At 41.7% G+C, this 21,150-nt stretch overlaps 1 protein-coding gene across 1 annotated transcript in view; it reads right to left on the bottom strand.

The window, feature by feature from the left end:
- LOC133578401 (aldehyde oxidase 1-like) overlaps positions 1 to 21,150 on the bottom strand; it is a 48,931-nt gene that overhangs the window by 23,240 nt on the left and 4,541 nt on the right. The window contains exons 2-7 of the mRNA XM_061932800.1: positions 17,157 to 17,214; positions 16,936 to 17,032; positions 12,358 to 12,466; positions 7,991 to 8,117; positions 7,810 to 7,871; positions 7,675 to 7,737 (exon numbers count right to left, since the gene is read on the bottom strand). Coding sequence (XP_061788784.1) covers positions 7,675 to 7,737; positions 7,810 to 7,871; positions 7,991 to 8,117; positions 12,358 to 12,466; positions 16,936 to 17,032; positions 17,157 to 17,214 — 516 coding nt within the window. The remainder of the gene's footprint in view (positions 1 to 7,674; positions 7,738 to 7,809; positions 7,872 to 7,990; positions 8,118 to 12,357; positions 12,467 to 16,935; positions 17,033 to 17,156; positions 17,215 to 21,150) is intronic.

The raw sequence follows: 21,150 nt of genomic DNA, 5'->3' as shown, positions 1-21,150 counted from the left end.
TGCACGCCAGCTTTCTGAGACTCTTGTTTTGTTAGCGCAACTGTGCAGTCGGTCTTTGGAGTTTTGACGACAGGTACGGCGCCAGAGTCTGTTGAAATAAAGTGTTTCTCGCCTTCCAGTCGGTAATTTTAATGAGCTGGCAGCAGCCAGCGTCATCTCAGAAGACCCTCGGGTGCCGTGAATGTCAATCAAGTGACGAAAGTGACGTCATAGTGAAGATTTATGATCGCTCATTTTTAGGACTATTTTTTTAATGCCTGGCTGGTGATCGACTGACACACCCTCCGAGATCGACCGGTAGCTCGCGATCGACGTAATGAGCACCCCTGTTGTAGACCCACTCTTGGTATTTGTTTACATTCAGTAGCGCTAGCTTGCTGTCAGCGGTTAGCTAATTGGATCCTCCTTTAGTGTGTGGTGAAGCATGTATAGCTATTCTTCGTCCTGCAGGGATGATACTTGTAAGAAACGTACCTTATTTGTCGCAACAGAGGCGAGGATTTGTGATTTAGAAGTAGCTAAAACACTACTGACTAACAAGAGCAAGACCTTAGCACCTCTTGCAGAATGGCGCTTCAGTGTTTATAGCTTCAACCTTATCGTTAGTTTTTAAGCCAAAATGTGTCTATTCTTCCTTTTCTAGCTCCACACTGTTTCTGTGTGCGTTGCCTAACATACGCATACCTGCCAACTTTTGAAATCAGAAAAACCTAGTAGCCAGGGTCCAGGGGCCGCAGGCCCCGGTAGGTCCAGGACAAAGTCCTGGTGGGGGGTTCTGCCCCCCGACGCAAAATGATTATTAGCATTCAGACAGGTTAAAATGTTGCTAAAACCATCACTTTTCTATCAGTCACAGTGACTTTTCAAAACAAAAATATTACAGCAAAAATCATATGGGTTGATTGACATGTTTATTCTGTAAGCTAACTTCAATAGTTTGAAATTATTTTGACAGTTAATGCCAGTTATCCTGTCAACCTTTCACAAGACTTCAATTTGTTAATTGAAAGTATAAACAGTATAAACACTTTTTACAGTAAACAAATGGTAAAACAGTACTAAACAATTCCATTAAAAAAAAAATTGGTGTCATTATTAACTTTCTGTCCAAGCTTGTATAATCTACTGCCTTTTTAATTGTAAAAAATATTCTGTGCCTAAAATTCACATTTCTATCACAATTATCATACTGTAAACATGGTAAGCTAACTTCATTAAAATTAATAGTCCTGTCAATAGCATGGAATTACAATTCAAATGTAGTTTTTTTGTAAGCCTTTCAAAAGAATTAAAAATATGAAAAATTAATGAAAATTAATTTAAGCCATCAGACACTTGAAAAGTGGCACATCACATCTCTAATGTAATCATTTGAACCTTTCAACAGAAATAGCACTGCAAAAATATTAAGGACATACTTCTGTATTTTGGTAGTTATGCTGTCAACATTTAACAAGATTTCTTCAACTTGGACTTGAAAGCATAAATAGTATAAACACTTTTAACAGTATAACAGTACTAAACAATTCCAATAGATAACATTGGTGTCATTACCTTTTTGTGGCTAAAATCCGAAAAACGTTGAAAGTTTTCCACTTGTATCGCTAGCAACGGCATTAGACTTGTGTTTTTTTTGTCCCAACGTGGTCTTTTAGATCGCTAATTCCTCCGTGTCCGATCGAAAAATCTTGTCTGCACAAGGTGCAATTCGCGTAGTTTTCACCCTTTTTGGAACGGATAATTATTCCCGGATAGGCTTTTGAATATTCTTCCCGGAATGACTGCAGTTTTCTTTTCGGTTTAAGACTCGTTTGCGATTTTTCTCCGGCTGATTCCATGATCGTTCGCTCGTTTGGAAACAATGGCAACTGGTGCCTCGTGCTTGGCAGCGGTGCTATAAATAGCCTCGCGCATGGCATTCGGAATGGCTCCATAGGAAGTTACGAGAAGCAGTGTCGATTGTCATTGTTGTTACGCAATTTCGTGAATAAAACTTAAAAAAAATATTTTTTTTTTAATTAATGAAAAACCGTATTTTTTATCACTGCAACCGTAACCCGGAATAGGTTGATGAAAACCGTACTAATTACGGGAAAACCAGAGTAGTTGGCAGGTATGCATACGCCTCTGCTCGTTTTTACCAGAAAATGTCACAATATGACGGCAGAGTGCCGTCGTGTTCGAAAAAAAAAAAAGTACTGGTGTTTTTCAGAAGCAGTATAGTAACGTTTTTAATTCCTGAGTACTGCGGTACTTTATTAGTACCGGTATTCCGTGTCACGACGAGGTTTTCGCAGCTTACTGCGAGGTTTGTTCTCCCAGGATGCAAACGGACTATTCCGGACAGGACTTGAAGATAGGAACATATGTATTAATTAATTAATCCTACACATCACAAAAGACAGGAAATAAAACAAAAGGAAAGCGTGCCGTTCGCACGAGAGGCTAAAGAACAAAAAAAACTTAACACAGGAAACATAGACGCTAACACTTAGCATGAACTATGGACATAGAACAAACAAGACTTACTGTGGCATGAAACAACTAACACAACTATGGCATAGCACAACATGAAACTGTGGCATGAAACCAATAATGACGCCAGGACGACTGACTGGCAAAGGTGGGCTTAAATCATGTCTCTTGATTGGAAACAAGTGCGTGTTCTGAACACCAGAGGCAGGTGAAACTAATAAGTCGCCATGGTAACTAAAACAAACAAGGGTGCACAAAAACAGGAACTATGGAGTCTAAAACTAACAGAACATAACAAAAACATGATCCGGACCACGGATCATGACATTCCGTACCACGGATCATGACATTCCGTACAACCCTACTCGGGATGCAACGATTTGTAAATACCACGGTATTACGGTTTCAGAATCTTCTCAATAATGGCATGACACGTTTCTGAGGAACTGCATTTTCAAAACTGATAGAAAAATGTCCACTGTAAAGGACACTGCGTCTCTGAAAGTAAAAGTTGAGAGACACAGTGGATGTTCCCGCACAATTCTTTGCTCTTAAAAATACTTGTTTGTAGTAACACATATGTTTAGAACATTTGAGCATCATGTTTGTGTTCAATTACAGTAAGTGTGTTTATCCTAAATATTCCTGAAGCTACAATTTACACACTATGGCATATTTAGGGCTTTTTTTGGACATACACTACAATAACATCGTACTGTGGTCTAAATACCATGATAATATTGTACCATGAGATTTTTACATTGTTACATTCCCTAGTCACAACCTAGGGTGGTATTGTTCATGTTGTTACATTGCTGATGTTGTTAGTTTTCACCAAATCAATATAACCAAATTATTCAGAAGTACAGTTGTTTATTATTGCAAACTACTCTTGCACTAATATGATTGTTATTCTAATCATGTAGTAGGAAACACACACTCCGAAAAAAGCTTAAAAACACTACCAGTTGCATACTTATCAGCATAATGGAGTTATAATGGCATTTGTTGTGTACAAATGTCAAGTGGTGTACTAGTATTTAGATAGTGAGTTTAGTTTACAGTAGACCCCTGCTTATTTGTGGTTTGACATTCACTCCCCAGCATTTTTTTTGTTGTTGTTTCCTTTTTTTAATGGTTACTTAAATTTAATGTACAAACCCCGTTTCCATATGAGTTGGGAAATTGTGTTAGATGTAAATATAAACGGAATACAATGATTTGCAAATCATTTTCAACCCATATTCAGTTGAATATGCTACAAAGACAACATATTTGATGTTCAAACTGATAAACATTTTTTTTTTTGCAAATAATCATTAACTTTAGAATTTGATGCCAGCAACACGTGACAAAGAAGTTGGGAAAGGTGGCAATAAATACTGATAAAGTTGAGGAATGCTCATCAAACACTTATTTGGAACATCCCACAGGTGAACAGGCAAATTGGGAACAGGTGGGTGCCATGATTGGGTATAAAAGTAGATTCCATGAAATGGTCAGTCATTCACAAACAAGGATGGGGTGAGGGTCACCACTTTGTCAACAAATGCGTGAGAAAATCCTCCTAACACGCCTCCACTCCTCCCTTGGTTTATCCGGCACTGCCCTCTCCTGGATGAAATCCTACCTCTCTGACCGTCAGCAATTCATCTCAACCAACAACTGCACCTCCTCCACTGCCCCAGTCACCCACGGCGTCCCCCAGGGCTCAGTACTTGGCCCCCTACTCTTCACCATCTACCTCCTACCCCTCGGTCAGATCCTCCGACACCACGGCCTTCAATTTCACTGCTATGCCGACGACACACAACTATACATTTCCACCACGACCATCACCACAGCCACCCACTCCACCCTCACCACCTGCCTCACAGACATAAAAACCTGGATGCAAAAAAACTTTCTAAAACTCAACTGCAACAAATCTGAAATAATTATCATTGGACCCGACTCCCTCACTCGCTCCACTCAGGACTTTTCATTAAACATCGACGGCTCCCTTGTCTCTACCTCCACCCACATCCGCAATCTAGGTGTAATTTTCGACCCTACCCTTTCACTCCTCCCCCACATAAACCACATCACCAAAACTGCATTCTTCCACCTCAGAAACATTGCCCGTCTCCGGCCCTCCCTCACATCCTCTGCTGCCGAAACCCTCATCCACGCCTTCATCTCATCCCGGCTAGACTACTGCAACAGCATCCTCTACGGCATCACCTCCAAAACCCTCAACAAACTGCAATACGTCCAGAACTCTGCTGCCCGCCTGCTCACCGGAACCCGCTCCAGAGAGCACATCACACCTGTCCTTCATGACCTCCACTGGCTGCCTGTCAAATACAGAATCACCTTTAAAATACTCCTCACCACCTACAAGGCACTCCATAACCTGGCACCACCCTACCTCTCTGACCTCCTCCAGCCACACGTCCCGTCCCGTTCCCTCAGGTCTAGTGATGCCGGCCTCCTTGAGGTCCCCAAGACCAGGCGCCGAACCTGGGGCGACAGGGCCTTCTCCGTGGCTGCCCCCTCTCTCTGGAACGCTCTCCCCAGGCACATCAGAGATGCCCCTCCCTCCCTACCTTCAAAGCCACCCTAAAAACTCACCTCTTCACATTAGCCTTTCCAAACTGACCCTGCCCTAGGTGTCTCTTATTTATTTATTTTTTTCTAATAAAGTTGTTGTTATCGTGTCCCCCCCCCCCACACACACATGTAAAGCGACTTTGGGTATTTAGAAAAGCGCTATATAAATCCCAGGTGTTATTATTATTATTATTAATAGTCAAAAAGTTTAAGAACAACGTTTCTCAAAGTGCAATTGCAAGAAATTTAGGGATTTCAACATCTACGGTCCATAATATCAACAAAAGGTTCAGAGAATCTGGAGAAATCACTCCACGTAAGCGGCATGGCCGGAAACCAACATTGAACGACCGTGTCCTTCGATCCCTCAGACGGCACTATATCAAAAACCGACATCAATCTCTAAAGGATATCACCACATGGGCTCAGGAACACTTCAGAAAACCACTGTCACTAAATACAGTTTGTCGCTACATCTGTAAGTGCAAGTTAAAGCTCTACTATGCAAAACGAAAGCCATTTATCAACAACATCCAGAAACGCTGCCGGCTTCTCTGGGCCCGAGATCATCTAAGATGGACTCATGCAAAGTGGAAAATGTTCTGTGGTCTGACGAGTCCACATTTCAAATTGTTTTTGGAAATATTCGACATCGTGTCATCCGGACCAAAGGGGAAGCAAACCATCCAGACTGTTATCGACGCAAAGTTCAAAAGCCAGCATCTGTGATGGTATGGGGGTGCATTAGTGCCCAAGGCATGGGTAACTTACACATCTGTGAAGGCGCCATTAATGCTGAAAGGTACATAAGGGTTTTGGAACAACATATGCTGCCATCTAAGCGCTGTCTTTTTCATGGACGTCCCCTCTTATTTCAGCAAGACAATGCCAAGCCACATTCAGCACGTGTTACAACAGCGTGGCTTCGTAAAAAAAGAGTATGGGTACTTTCCTGGCCCGCCTGCAGTCCAGACCTGTCTCCCATCGAAAATGTGTGGCGCATTATGAAGCGTAAAATACAACAGCGGAGACCCCGGACTGTTGAACGACTGAAGCTCTACATAAAACAAGAATGGGAAAGAATTCCACTTTCAAAGCTTCAACAATTAGTTTCCTCAGTTCCCAATCGTTTATTGAGTGTTGTTAAAGGAAAAGGTGATGTAACACAGTGGTGAACATGCCCTTTCCCAACTACTTTGGCACGAGTTGCAGTCATTAAATTCTAAGTTAATTATTATTTGCAAAAAAAAAAAATTAAGTTTATGAGTTTGAACATCAAATATCTTGTCTTTGTAGTGCATTCAACTGAATATGGGTTGAAAATGATTTGCAAATCATTGTATTACGTTTATATTTACATCTAACACAATTTCCCAACTCATATGGAAACAGGGTTTGTAGTTTGATTGCTCTACCTGCAGGGAGAGTGCTGCAGCTCTAAATCCAGCAGAGGGCACTATCTCAAGTCAATTCACTCTGTTTTTCAGCAGGAAGATTAATTGTCAAGATGTTGTGACATGTAATTGCACTTTAAGTAAGTACACATTCTGAGGGCCTAAAGGTGTTTGTAATAAGCAACATGCAAACTTGAGCTGCTATACTAAGCTTTTCCAATTATATTCAAACTGTCTATTTACAAAACCCAAAACCAGTGAAGTTGGGACCTTGTGTAAATGGTAAATAAAAACAGAATACAATGATTTTCAAATCCTTTTCAACTTATATTCAATTGAATAGACTGCAAAGACAAGATACTTAATGTTCGAACTGAGAAACGTATTTTTTTTTTTTTGGCAAATAACCATTAACTTAGAATTTAATGGCAGCAAAACATTGCAAAAAAGTTAGCACAGGGGCATTTTTACCACTGTGTTCCACGGCCTTTCCTTTTAACAACACTCAGTAAACGTTTGGGAACTGACGAGACACATTTTTTAAGCTTTTCACGTGGAATTCTTTCCCATTCTTGCTTGATGTACAGCTTAAGTTGTTCAACAGTCCGGGGTAAAATGTTGTTCTTAAACTTTTCAACAATTTACTCACGCATTTGTTGACAAAGTGGTGACCCTCGCCCCATCCTTGCTTGTGAATGACTGAGCATTACATGGAAGCTGCTTTTATACCCAATCATGGCACCCACCTGTTCCCAATTAGCCTGTTCACCTGTGGGATGTTCCAAATAAGTGTTTGATGAGCATTCCTCAACTTTCTCAGTCTTTTTTGCCACTTGTGCCAGCTTTTTTTGAAACGTGTTGCAGGCATCAAATTCCAAATGAGCAAATATTTGCAAAAAATAACAAAGTTTACCAGTTGGAACGTTAAACACCTTGTCTTTGCAGTCTATTCAATGGAATATAGGTTGAAAAAGATTTGCAAATCATTGTAGTCTGTTTTTATTTCGGGTTTTGTATTACCATAACACTGGAGAGAAAAAAAATTGTTATTATTCAATCCACGTTAAGGAAGAGATATCATGTTTGACCTTTGTTAAGATCTTAGTTACACATGTACAGTAATAAATACAATTCAAAACAAAACTGTGATCTGTGTACTGCACATAAAAAAAAAATGTCTCCCCTTACTCCCCGGGATAAAATCTCAACTTACATCATATTTTTCTTCCTCGCTGCAGCAGTTTTTCCCACTGTTGACTTGGCAGCAGTTGACTTCCTGCATGGATTGAACATACTTTAGTTGAAGTACTTAAAACATAGCTAAAAACTGCAGAAGAAATCACTGCACTTGACAGAAGGTCCTGCAGCCGTCAACAATGGGCCGATATCCAGTGCAGCGGCACAGATTCCCTGAATCAGGAAAGCCAAGGTCAAGTCAAGTACGTTGAAATATAATTTGATCAATGCCTAATTCGTGCAGCGAAGCTTCTGAAGGGTTGAAACAAAAATGCATGATATTCAAGCGGTACCAGCCATGGCCTCGGTGATGTCATCTAGGCTGGGCTGAGGAGTGTTCCGCAGAAGGGTGTACATAGACATCACCATGCCTGGCGTGCAGAAGCCGCACTGGGAGCCATGCGCCTTCGCTATCCGCTCCTGGAAACACATCACGCACTGCTATTGAAAATTACTGTATTTTCCGGACTGTAAGCCGCTATTTTTTCCCCCAAGCTTTGAATCCTGAGGTTTATACAAAGGTGCGGCTAATCTATGGAATTTTATTTGCTAACGGCTAAATTTTGGAATGGCTTAAGCAGAGAAATCAAGTTAAAATTATCCACTTTAAAGGCCTACTGAAACCCACTACTACCGACCACGCAGTCTGATAGTTTATACATCAATGATGAAATCTTAACAACCATATACGGCCGGGTTAGTTTACTAAAGTGCAATTTTAAATTTTGCGCGACATATCCTGCTGAAAACGTCTCGGTATGATGACGTCTGCGCATGACGTCGCGGATTGTCGAGGACATTTTGAGACAGCATGATGGCGTCGTCTGTTTCATCGCAAAATTCCACAGTATTCTGGACATCTGTGTTGGTGAATCTTTTGCGATTTGTTCAATGAACGATGGAGACAGCAAAGAAGAAAGCTGTAGGTGGGAAGCGGTGTATTGCGGCCGACTTTAGCAACACAAACGCGGCCGGTGTTTCATTGTTTACATTCCCGAAAGATGACAGTCAATCTTTACCATTGGCCTGTGGAGAACTGGGACAACAGAGACTCTTACCAGGAGGACTTTGAGTTGGATACGCAGACACGGTACCGTGAGTACGCTTCCAAACATTTGATCGCTTGCCCGTACGTGCGTGCCACTATGTGCATGTCACGTAAATAATTCAATGTATACACCCTGATGATTATCTTGTGTGATGACTGTATTATGATGATAGTATATATCTGTATCATGAATCAATTTAAGTGGACCCCGACTTAAACAAGTTGAAAAACTTATTCGGGTGTTACCATTTAGTGGTCAATTGTACGGAATATGTACTTCACTGTGCAACCTACTAATAAAAGTCTCTAAAAGTCTCACATACGTAACTTTGGGGACTTTGGGGAAATATATGTGCTGTATGAACTTTGGGGAGGTGAACGGTACTTTGGGCTGTGGGATTGAGTGTTTTGTGCAGGTGTTTGAGTTGTATTGGCGGGTTATATGGACGGGAGGAGGGAGATGTTTGTTATGCGGGATTCATTTGTGGCATATTAAATATAAGCCTGGTTGTGTTGTGGCTAATGTCTTGTGTTTATTTACTGTTTTAGTCATTCCCAGCTGAATATCAGGTCCCACCCGTCTCTCACAGCATCTTCCCTATCTGAATCGCTCCCACTGCCCTCTAGTCCGTCACTCTCACTTTCCTCAACCACAAATCTTTCATCCTCGCTCAAATTAATGGGGAAATCGTCGCTTTCTCGGTCCGAATCGCTCTCGCTGCTGGTGGCCATGATTGTAAACAATGTGCGGATGCGAGGAGCTCCACAACCTACTCGTCTGCTACTTCCGGTAGAGGCAAGGATTTTTTATCAGTGACCAAAAGTTGCGAACTATATCGTCGATGTTCTCTACTAAATCCTTTGAGCAAAAATATGGCAATATCGCGAAATGATCAAGTATGACACATAGAATGGACCTGCTATCCCCATTTAAATAAGAAAATCGCATTTCAGTAGGCCTTTAAGAAACTGTTCAAACTCAAAAGTGTTTACAGAGTACAAAAAGGAAGAATCCTGATCTTGAACCTTATTAAAAAAGGAGAAAATCTTATTCGTGTCCAGTGTTGGGACTAACGCGTTACAAAGTAACGCGTTACTGTAACGGCGCTACTTTCGGCGGTAAATAGTAATCTAACGCGTTATTTTTTATATTCAGTAACTCAGTTATCGTTACTACATGATGCGTTACTGCGTTATTTTACGTTATTTTTAATGTAGTATTGGCTAGAAACTGAGAGGATCTGAGTGTGTTTTATTGGAGCGCTGCAGAAAAGGCGACGGAGAAGAGGCGCGCTGCTCTGTGTGTGTGTGTGTGTGTGTGTGTGTGTGTGTGTGTGTGTGTGTGTGTGTGTGTGTGTGTGTGTGGAAGGGGGCGTGTCTGTATTTACTAACAAGACATGGCAGAGCCGAAGCCGAGTTTCTTAACATGGAGATATACTCACTATTTTTCTTTTGTCGACCACAAAGAAAAGAACATTTTAGTTAAATGTAAGTTGTCTTGGATCAAAGATCATATCCTAGCAATTCAAATCTGCTGAAACAGCTACAAAAGCAACATGCTTCGACTAAGCTAGTAAAGAGAGACACACTTCACCTCCTAAGCAACAGCGGCTGGATTTTTAACGAGGCACTGCGCACTGAAGGTACACACACTCTGTCAATTCTCTTATATACTCTTTCATTCTAGACTTCTAGAGTGTTTGATTATCGCATCACTCTAAATGTATAGACTATAAAATTAACAAACATAAAGAGGGATGCTAGTGGGCCAGGCCATTATTTCCTTATCTCTAAACTACAACTGGGGAAATGTGTAGAGTGTTCTGGGCTTCAGACATGATTTTATTTCCAAAAAAAAAACGCCTGGTTAGGCTTTGTGTATGTAGTGTGTGCCTTCCTTGGTTTACAGCTATGTTGTTATTATGCTGTTTGTTACTTATGTATGTTATGTTGCAGCTATTTAAAATAGTTTTGTCAATTTGTTCTGGCCTGAAACAAATTGGCTCATTGAAACATATCTTTGTCTTTGTGTGTTGTATGTAGACCACATTGCTTAGCAGAGGTCAGTGATGCAAATGCATGTCAAGTTGATCAACAGATTGTATTATTCTCCACTGCAATAACAGTACTGAAATGAAGGCTAAAAGGGCATGAAAAGGGGCCTTAAAAAAAAAAAAAATAATAAAAAAATATATATATATATAAGTAACTAAATAGTTACTTTTCACAGTAACGCATTACTTTTTGTGTAAGTAACTGAGTTAGTAACTGAGTTACTTTTGAAATAAAGTAACTAGTAACTGTAACTAGTCACTGGTTTTCAGTAACTAACCCAACACTGTTCGTGTCATAAAGGAGGTGAGTCACTAATGTCCAAAGATACAAGGGTGCTGCTGAGACTATGCTCACCAAAACGCAATGGAGGTTGGTGGAAATATTCCAGGGTACACAGAGGAGAAAACACATGCATTGATTGATTGATTGAAACTTTTATTAGTTGATTGCACAGTGAAGTACATATTCCGTACAATTGACCACTAAATGGTAACACCCGAATAAGTTTTTCAACTTGTTTACGTCGGGGTCCACTTAAATTGATTCATGATATAGATACATACTGTTTTCATAACACAAGATAATCATCACAGTAAATAAATTGAATTATTTACATTATTTACAATCCGGGGTGTGGGATATGGAGGGGGCGGGGGTGTTAAGTATGGTTGGTATCAACACTTCAGTCATCAACAATTGCATCATCAGAGAAATTGACATTGGAACAGTGTCGGTCTGACTTGGTACATATGTACAGCAAGTATTGGACACAGAGGGAGAGATCAGAAATTATAAGAAAAAGTGACTACATTTGATTGTTTACATTTGATTACTTACAATCCGAGGAGGTATGATGAGGAAGGGAGGGTGTTAGTTTAGGGTTGAAGTTGCCTGGAGGTGTTCTTTTAGTGCGGTTTTAAAGGAGGATAGAGATGCACTTTCTTTTACACCTGTTGGGAGTGCATTCCATATTGATGTGGCATAGAAAGAGAATGAGTTAAGACCTTTGTTAGATTGGAATCTGGGTTTAACGTGGTTAGTGGAGCTCCCCCTGGTGTTGTGGTTATGGCGGTCATTTACGTTAAAGAAGTAGTTTGACATGTACTTCGGTATCAGGGAGGTGTAGCGGACTTTATAGACTAGGCTCAGTGCAAGTTGTTTTATTCTGTCCTCCACCCTGAGCCAGCCCACTTTGGAGAAGTGGGTAGGAGTGAGGTGTGATCTGGGGTGGAGGTCTAGAAGTAATCTGACTAGCTTGTTCTGGGATGTTTGGAGTCTAGATTTGAGGGTTTTGGAGGTGCAACAGCCAAGAAATGGAAAAAACAATGTTCCGGCAACCAGTCAGCACAAAAGGCACCACTTAAGTAGTGTGCTAATTGCAAACAACAAACAGGCAAAAGCCAGCAAAGTGAAGTTGCAGTCTAAAGGTGCCTAATGAGAGCCTTGTGGTTGGCAAACGTAAAGACTGCATGTTAAGTAATGAATGAGTGATGAACCTTTGTTATAGTGAGTCAATTCAAATCACAACATCAGCACACAATAGTAATATGGTCTTACCTGGACAGGGTGGATCCTGGTCTTGGTACTCCCAACACCCTCAACGGTGGTAATGGCGGCTCCGTGAAGCTGGCAGAGTGGCATCAGGCAGGCGTTGGCCGAGTAATGACTGAAATGTTGGTGAAGGTGCATTGAAGACAACAATCATTTCTACAAGCTTCCATTAATGTGGCGGCCATTTGCCACCCACAGCTTGTTTTCTGTTGGCCCGGGAACGGCCTGCATCAGAACTTCACAGAGTATAACACTGAAAAGAAAACATTTTTTCAGAGTAAGAAAAAAGTATTTGCTTTCCATTACTTTAATCTAACTTTACTTTTCTAAATATTGCAAATGAAAAACTTTAAAAAACAGTCTATTATCATAATTTCCTTTCATTGACTATTCAAAATATACATTAGCTACAACAGTGATTCTCCAACTGTGGTGGTACGTGGGCTCTATCTAGTGGTATGCCAAAGATTTGATTCACTACCATATATCCCGGCAAGAAATCTGCGTTCAAAGAACTTCGGCTTATTAGTGATTCCCAGAGTCCAAAAAAAGTCTGCGGGCTATAGAGCGTTTTCTATTGGGGCTCCAGTACTATGGAATGCCCTCCCGGTAACAGTTATAGATGCTACCTCAGTAGAAGCATTTAAGTCCCATCTTAAAACTCATTTGTATACTCTAGCCTTTAAATAGACCCCCTTTTTAGACCAGTTGATCTGCCGTTTCTTTTCTTTTCTGCTCTTCCCCCCTCTTCCTTGTGGAGGGAGAGGGGGGGGGGGGGGCACAGGTCCGGTGGCCATGGATGAAGTGATGGCTGTCCAGAGTCGGGACCCGGGGTGGACCGCTCGCCTGTGCATCGGTTGGGGACATCTCTGCGCTGCTGACCCGTCTCCGCTCGGGATGGTCTCCTGCTGGCCCCACTATGGACTGGACTCTCACTATTATGTTAGATCCACTATGGACTGGACTTTCAAAATATTATGCTAGACCCACTCGACGTCCATTGCATCCTGTCTCCCCTAGAGGGGGGAGGGGGGGGGGGGGGGGGGGCATCTGCGGTCCTCTCCAAGGTTTCTCATAGTCATTCACCTTGACATCCCACTGGGTTGTGAGTTTTTTCTTGCCCTTTTGTGGGCTCTGAACCGAGGATGTCGTCGTGGCTTGTGCAGCCCTTTGAGACACTTGTGATTTAAAGCTACATAAATAAACATTGATTGATTGATACTAAGTATTTCCTATATTCCAAACACAATGTTACTGTTCAAACTGTGTGTAATGTTGCAGTGGCTAAAAATATTAAATACACTTGTTAAATGAAACCTCTGCCTTGTTTCTAATGAATACGTAGGCCTATTAGGCTACTGTATTTTAATGTTGGTCATTATGGTGGTACTTGGAGAACCACCTCCAAGGTGGTGATCGGTATGAAGCTCCGCCCCTCTCTTCACCCGTGTGTCCAAAACATGAGACCGCAAATCCAATGACATAACCACAAAGTTGATCATGGAACTGCAGTCTTAGGGTGTCCTGGGGTCAAGTGTACATATGGACACCCTTATGTTAGAACATGGTGTTTGTTATGGACTATCTGTGACGAGCACAAAAGTCCAATAACAAAACACCACTCTGGTTCAGATAAGGCCGGCCGTTTCTCCCTCACCTGACCTTTGAGGCTCACATAAAACAACTGTGCAAAGACCTCTTTCTACCACCTCAGGAACATTGCAAAACTCCGCCCCTCACTCTCTCTCTTTGATGCCGAGAGGCTCGTCCACGTCTTTGTCTCCTCCAGGCTCGACTACTGCAAGTCATTTCTTGTCGGGATCCCCAGCAAGAACATCCAGAAGCTGCAGTACATACAAAATAGTGCTGCTAGGATCCTGATGAAAGTGCGGAAATACGACCACATCACACCGGTTCTCAAATGCCTTCACTGGCTTCCTGTTGCACTCAGGATTGAATACAAAGTCTCCCTACTAACTCACCAGTGCCTCCATGGAAATGCCCCTGTCTACCTCAAAAAACTGCTCACCCCCAAATCCTCCACACGACACCTCCGCTCCGGACAGGCTAACCTCCTCCAACCTCCGAGGACAAAGCTCCGAACTATGGGAGACCGGGCTTTCTGCTCCGCCGCTCCCAGTCTGTGGAACCCTCTCCCTGACCACCTGAGGGCACCACAGACTGTGGATGCTTTTAAAAAAGGCTTAAAAACCCTTCAAAAAAAGAAAGCATTCTGATAGATATATGTGTGCTCGTTCTAGCTATTAGGCTGTTCTAGTTTTTATTTTATTTTACTATTTATTTTACTCGTTGGGGGCAGCTATTTGTGATTCTAGCGTTGTTGTTTTTTAAATGAGATTGTTTGTTCAATGTAAAGTGCTTTTACCAATAAAATCTATTATTATTATTATTAATAATCACGCCTCTCCAGGTCTCACCGTCGTTGCCAATGTGAGCATTAAAGTCCCCCAGTAGAACCAAGGAATCCCCAGAGGGAGCACTCTCCAGTACTCCTGCTAGGTACTCCAAAAAGGGCGGGTACTCTGAACTGCTGTTTTGCAAACAACAGACAGGATCCGTCCCCCCCACCCGGAGGCGGAGGGACGCTACCCTTTCGTCTACCGTTTTGAACTTCAACGTGCAGGCTCTGAGCCACGGGGCAACAGGTATCGCCACCCCCGCCCGTCACTTCTCACTGGTGGCAACGCCAGAGTGAAAGAGAGTCCAGCCCCTATCAAGCGGACTGGTTCCAGAGCCCTTGCTGTGCGTCGAAGTGAGGCCGACGAGATCCAACCGGCACTTCTCTACCTCGCGTACCAGCTCAATTTCCTTCCCCTACAGCGAGCTGACGTTCCACGTCCCAAGAGCTAGCTTCGGTACCCGAGGATCGGACCACCAAGGGCCCTGCCGCCCAGCTCACAGAGCACCCGACTTCTATGCTCCCTCCTATGGGTGGTGAGCCCATTGGAGGGGACACACGTTGCCTCTTAGGGCTATGCCATGGGGACAGGCCCGGCCACCAGGCGCTCGCCATCGAGCCCCACCTCCAGGCCTGGCTCCAGTGGGGGGGCCCCGGTTACCCGCGTCCGGGCGAGGGAAAACTTGCAAATCTTACAAATCTATTTGTGGCAGTGGTGGCCTATAACCTACTCAGTGGCCTAGTGGTTAGAGTGTCCGCCCTGAGATCGGTAGGTTGTGAGTTCAAACCCCGGCCGAGTCATACCAAAGACTATAAAAATGGGAGCCTTTACCTCCCTGCTTGGCACTCAGCATCAAGGGTTGGAATTGGGGGTTAAATCACCAAAATGATTCCCGGGCGCGGCCACCGCTGCTGCTCACTGCTCCCCTCACCTCCCAGGGGGTGATCAAGGGTGATGGGTCAAATGCAGAGAATAATTTTGCCACACCTAGTGTGTGTGTGACAATCATTGGCACTTTAACTTTAACTTTAAAGACTGCTTCTTCTTTTTTTTTGCCAAACTTGTTTTTCTGGCTTAGCTACAATGTTATCAGTTGCACTTTTCTACAGCAAACACTTGTAAAACACTTGCTGAAAACAGTACTATAGGAGTAGTTAGTTTGTCAAATATTACCTTTGCTCTGTTTTCTAAAGTCGTTATGTATATTTAATTAGAGAGGATTTTTTGCCGATATCCGATATTGCAGCGTCCCGGAAGGGTTAGTGCTGCAAGGGGTTCTGGGTATTTGTTCTGTCTTTGGATTGCAAGTTGTCCCTTTGCACAGATAGAAAAGTACGACTTCAGCACAATTGATGATAACTATAGCAACGGCCTTTAAGCATAAGAGTTGTGTGATAACTTACACATAATTATTCTAAAAAGCAAGCAGAATCATTGTTACTGTAAATCACCAGAGAGTTAACAATTTGCTCGTAAAATAATGGTCTACAGTCACTTCAAGTAGCTGAGGCATACTTGCCAACCTTGAGACCTCCGAATTCGGGAGATGGGGGGGGGTTGGTGGTAGCGGGGGTGTTTATTGTAGCCCGGAAGAGTTAGGGCTGCAAGGGATTCTGGGTATTTGTTCTGTTGTGTTTATGTTGTGTTACGGTGCGGATGTTCTCCCAAAATGTGTTTGTCATTCTTGTTTGGTGTGGGTTCACAGTGTGGCGCATATTTGTAACAGTGTTAAAGTTGTTTATACGGCCACACTCAGTGTGACCTGTATGGCTGTTGAACAAGTATGGATTGGATTCGCTTGTGTGTGTGAAAAGCCGTAAATATTATGTGATTGAGCAGGCACGCAAAGGCAGTGCCTTTAAGGTTTATTGGCGCTCTGTACTGCTCCCTGCGTCCGTGTACGCAGCGGCATTATAAAAAGTCATATATTTGACTTTTTGAAACAGATACCGATAAATTCCGATATTACATTTTAAAGCATATATCGGCCGATAATTTTGGCAGTTTGATATTATCGGACATCTAATGTAAATGTAATTTGGTTAATGCTTAACTGAACAACTATTGATGCAGCAAACTAAATATTCCCTGCAAAAGTAAATGAATGAATGTCCTTATATTAACTGGAAAGGACAAAGACTGCAGTTGTCATCTTGAAGGATACACAATGGTTTTGTTTGAAGTTCGATAGCGTGACACCATCACGGTGCACGCACCGCAGCCTCCCCCTCCGCAGCCATATTTGGTTCCAGTTAACCTCACTGGTGTCACGGTCAGGAGAAAAACGTGCTTCAAAAAGTGAGTCGCTCACATGAACTTTGATACAACTGTAGATAAACAATTTGATCAGATGATCCTGTTTGCGGCTGTGAAGTGAAAGGATACGCTTTTGTCTCAGGAAGGACAAGAGCGTGGTCTCAGGATCCACGTGCTCTTCAGTCACCTGTTGGTAAAGTAACATTAACTCCAGCATGCATTAATATCAGCTCAAAACAATGTTAACCCGAGGTTATCTTCGCCCTAATTTGGTTTTACGACAACCTATTTCCCTGGTTTTCATAAACTGTGAGTGTGAATGTTGTCTGTCTATGTGTGTTGGCCCTGTGATGAGGTGGCGACTTGCCTTCCCGCCCGAATGCAGCTGAGATAGGCTCCAGCACCCGGGACAAGCGGTAGAAAATGGATGGACGGGATGGATGTCTCAGGCCACACATTACACCTAACAAACTGGTCCGTTTTCTCATGTATCTTTCCACGAAATCTAGTGCTCAAATAAAGAATCCCACGCATTAGTGACTTTGTCTCGCTTTTTGTCTTTTTATTGAAAAGCTATGATGATTGTAATTTGCATTTAACACCCTTTCTGTGGTCTAGATCAGTGATTCTCAAACTGTAGTGGTACGTAGGTTCCATTTAGTGGTACGCCAACGAATCATTTCATTAAATATTCAAACGCTACAGTGGCCAAAATATAAAATCTACTTGTGAAATAAAACCTGCCTTGTTTTTAATGAATATGTAGGCCTACTACGCTACTGTATTTTAAAGGGGAACATTATCACAATTTCAGAATGGTTAAAACCATTAAAAATCAGTTCCCAGTGGCTTATTATATTTGTCGAAGTTTTTTTCAAAATTTTACCCATCACGCAATATCCCTAAAAAAAGCTTCAAAGTGCCTGATTTTAACCATCGTTATATACACCCGTCCATTTTCCTGTGACGTCACACAGTGATGCCAACACAAACAAACATGGCGGAAAGAACAGCAAGCTATAGCGACATTAGCTCGGATTCAGACTCGGATTTCAGCGGCTTAAGCGATTCAACAGATAACGAATGTATTGAAACGGATGGTTGTAGTGTGGAGGCAGGTAGCGAAAATGAAATTGAAGAAGAAACTGAAGCTATTGAGCCATATCGGTTTGAACCGTATGCAAGCGAAACCGACGAAAACGACACGACAGCCAGCGACACGGGAGAAAGCGAGGACGAATTTGGCGATCGCCTTCTAACCAACGATTGGTATGTGTTTGTTTGGCATTAAAGGAAACTAACAACTATGAACTAGGTTTACAGCATATGAAATACATTTGGTAACAACATGCACTTTGAGAGTGCAGACAGCCCAATTTTCATCAATTAATATATTCTGTAGACATACCCTCATCCGCGCTCTTTTCCTGAAAGCTGATCTGTCCAGTTTTGGAGTTGATGTCAGCAGGCCAGGGAAGCTAGGGTCGATAGGGGGTTTAACTCGCTCGTCTGCGGGAACAAACTGCCGCCATTGCTTGCCGTGCTACCGAGGTCCTTTGTCCCTGAATTGCTCACACACTCCGGCAGATTCAATGGGGGTCTGGCGGCAGATTTCTTTGACTTTATCGTTGGAAATGCATCTGCTTTGAGTGCCGCAGGATATCCACACATTCTTGCCATCTCTGTCGTAGCATAGCTTTCGTCGGTAAAGTGTGCGGAACAAACGTCCAATTTCTTGCCACTTTCGCATCTTTGGGCCACTGGTGCAACTTGAATCCGTCCCTGTTCGTGTTGTTACACCCTCCGACAACACACCGACGAGGCATGGTACGGAAAACAGTCGAAAAAACGGAAAATAACAGAGCTGATTTGACTCGGTGTTTGAGAAAATGGCGGATTGCTTCCCGATGTGACGTCACAACATGACGTCATCGCTCCGAGAGCGAATATTAGAAAGGCATTTAATTCGCCAAAATTCACCCATTTAGAGTTCGGAAATCGGTTAAAAAAATATATGGTCTTTTTGTCTGCAACATCAAGGTATATATTGACGCTTACATAGGTCTGGTGATAATGTTCCCCTTTTATGTTGTTCATAATGGTGTTGTCTGTGGTGGCACTTGGAGAAGAAAGTTTGAGAACACCTCGTCTAGATAATATGTGTTGAATATGCTTGATGGTGTAATTTGCATTAATGTTTCTTCACAGTCACTTTTATAACCCGTTATTTGTGTCTCTCTGCAAAATGTTTCATTCTGGAGGATTCTCGGAATGCAAATGAAACCCCACCCTCTCCAAAAGTATCATATTTTATCTTTTGAAAATGTACACTGTTTAAACATTTATCTTGAAGTCGCCACACTGCAAAAACTGAAATCTAAGTAAGATGAAATATCTCAAATAAGGGTGATATTTGCTTATTTTCTGTCTGATAAGATAATTCTTCTCACCAAGCAGATTTTATGTTAGATTGTTTTACTTGTTTTAAGGGTTTTGGTCCTAAATGATCTCAGTAAGATATTACAGCTTGTTGCTGAGATTTGATGACCTATATTGAGTAAAACATGCTTGAAACTAGAATATCAAGTGTTGCAAAGCTGTGTCATCAACACTCACAAGTATAAAACTACTTTTTTAAAGTAATCATTTCTTATTTCAAGCATGAAAAAAAAAATCATGATTTTGACACAATTGTGTCTCATAATTAAAACAGATGACAGCCAAATGGACTTTGCTGTTTTATTTTCAATGAAACAATAGAAAATACGTACTCATATAGTAGTGCAGTTGGCACAGTACAGTAAACTGACGGTTAATATTTAAACATTTAACATGTGACATTTCAAACAATTTTCAACAGAAATAGTTCATGCACATTCAGATAAATTTTTCAAAATTAAAATTAAAAACATTTTGGCCGGGGGCCGGGCTGTATATATGCGCACTAATTGACTGAAAGAGCACGCACTTGGCGCGATGATGTCATGTTATCCATGGAAAAATGCATTTTTAGACAACATGATTTGCCTGAGCGGCTAAGAGACCCCGAGAGTAACAAGCGCTTGCCTTGTTGCCTTTCCATTAAGAACAATAAATTAGTTTTTAGTATAAGTTTGCTGGTTTCAAGAAATGTCATATCATTATGTCAAGATAATGGCACTAGCATTTACTTCATTTAAGAAAATGTTTCAACATATTGAGCAAAAATGTCTCTTTTTTTTTTTTCTACCAAGAAAAGTGCACTTGTTATTAGTGAGAATATACTTATTTTAAGGTATTTTTGGGTTCATTGAAGTTAGCCAGTTTGACTTGTTTTGGAAAGTCTTGACAAGCCAAATGTTCTTGTTCTATTGGCAGATAATTTTGCTTAGTTCAAATAAAATACCCCTCATTTTTGTATTTTTTTTTCTTGTTTTTGAACACTGACTTTTTGCAGTGCAGCGCAATTTTCTTTCCAGACATGGTCGAAAATAAATGCTAGCAAAAGTCACTCTATTCTGCGTATAAAGCGCTTAAAAAAAACATCCAAGCACTTCCATCCACGTTTTATATACACCCTATAATTATATATGTAATGTAGTAACAGGCACATTCATAATAACATGTAGTATTTATGTATTTTGCGTATTAATTTCACAAACGCATCACGATGTTCACTTTTTCCTTTAACTACAACACTGGCTACAACTTATGCAGACTTCATGAGAGCAAACAAGCATAATAAACATCACTTACTGTACAATGTCTGCTGTCACTGAGATGCCGTCTGTTAGAATGTTGATATATTATGATTTATATTATTCTAAAAACCAGCGTCTTTTCCGTGCTTTTCTCGTCATATCTGGGTCTAAGTTGGCTGTCAAAGTTGACCGACTTCTCACTTTATGCTGACATTATTTAAAAATCTAGAATGAACTTTCACGAGCTCTGTGGCGAGAGAGCAGCTCACCAGCTGAGGTTGTCAATACAGCAGCATAAGGAAGTTGCCTCACTGTGATCAATGCGCCGCTAAATGTAGGTCCTTAACGTATAATAACATCACTAATACTTGGGTAATATTCAGGTCACAAGATATACGCGTAGTATTGTTGGCGGCTTTTGTGTGTTTATTTATTGGGTTTTA

This window comes from Nerophis lumbriciformis, linkage group LG38, assembly GCF_033978685.3.
Source record: "Nerophis lumbriciformis linkage group LG38, RoL_Nlum_v2.1, whole genome shotgun sequence".
NCBI lineage: Eukaryota > Metazoa > Chordata > Actinopteri > Syngnathiformes > Syngnathidae > Nerophis > Nerophis lumbriciformis.
The sequence above is the reverse complement of the archived record's forward strand: the minus strand, read 5'-3'. Positions and strand labels throughout refer to the sequence as shown.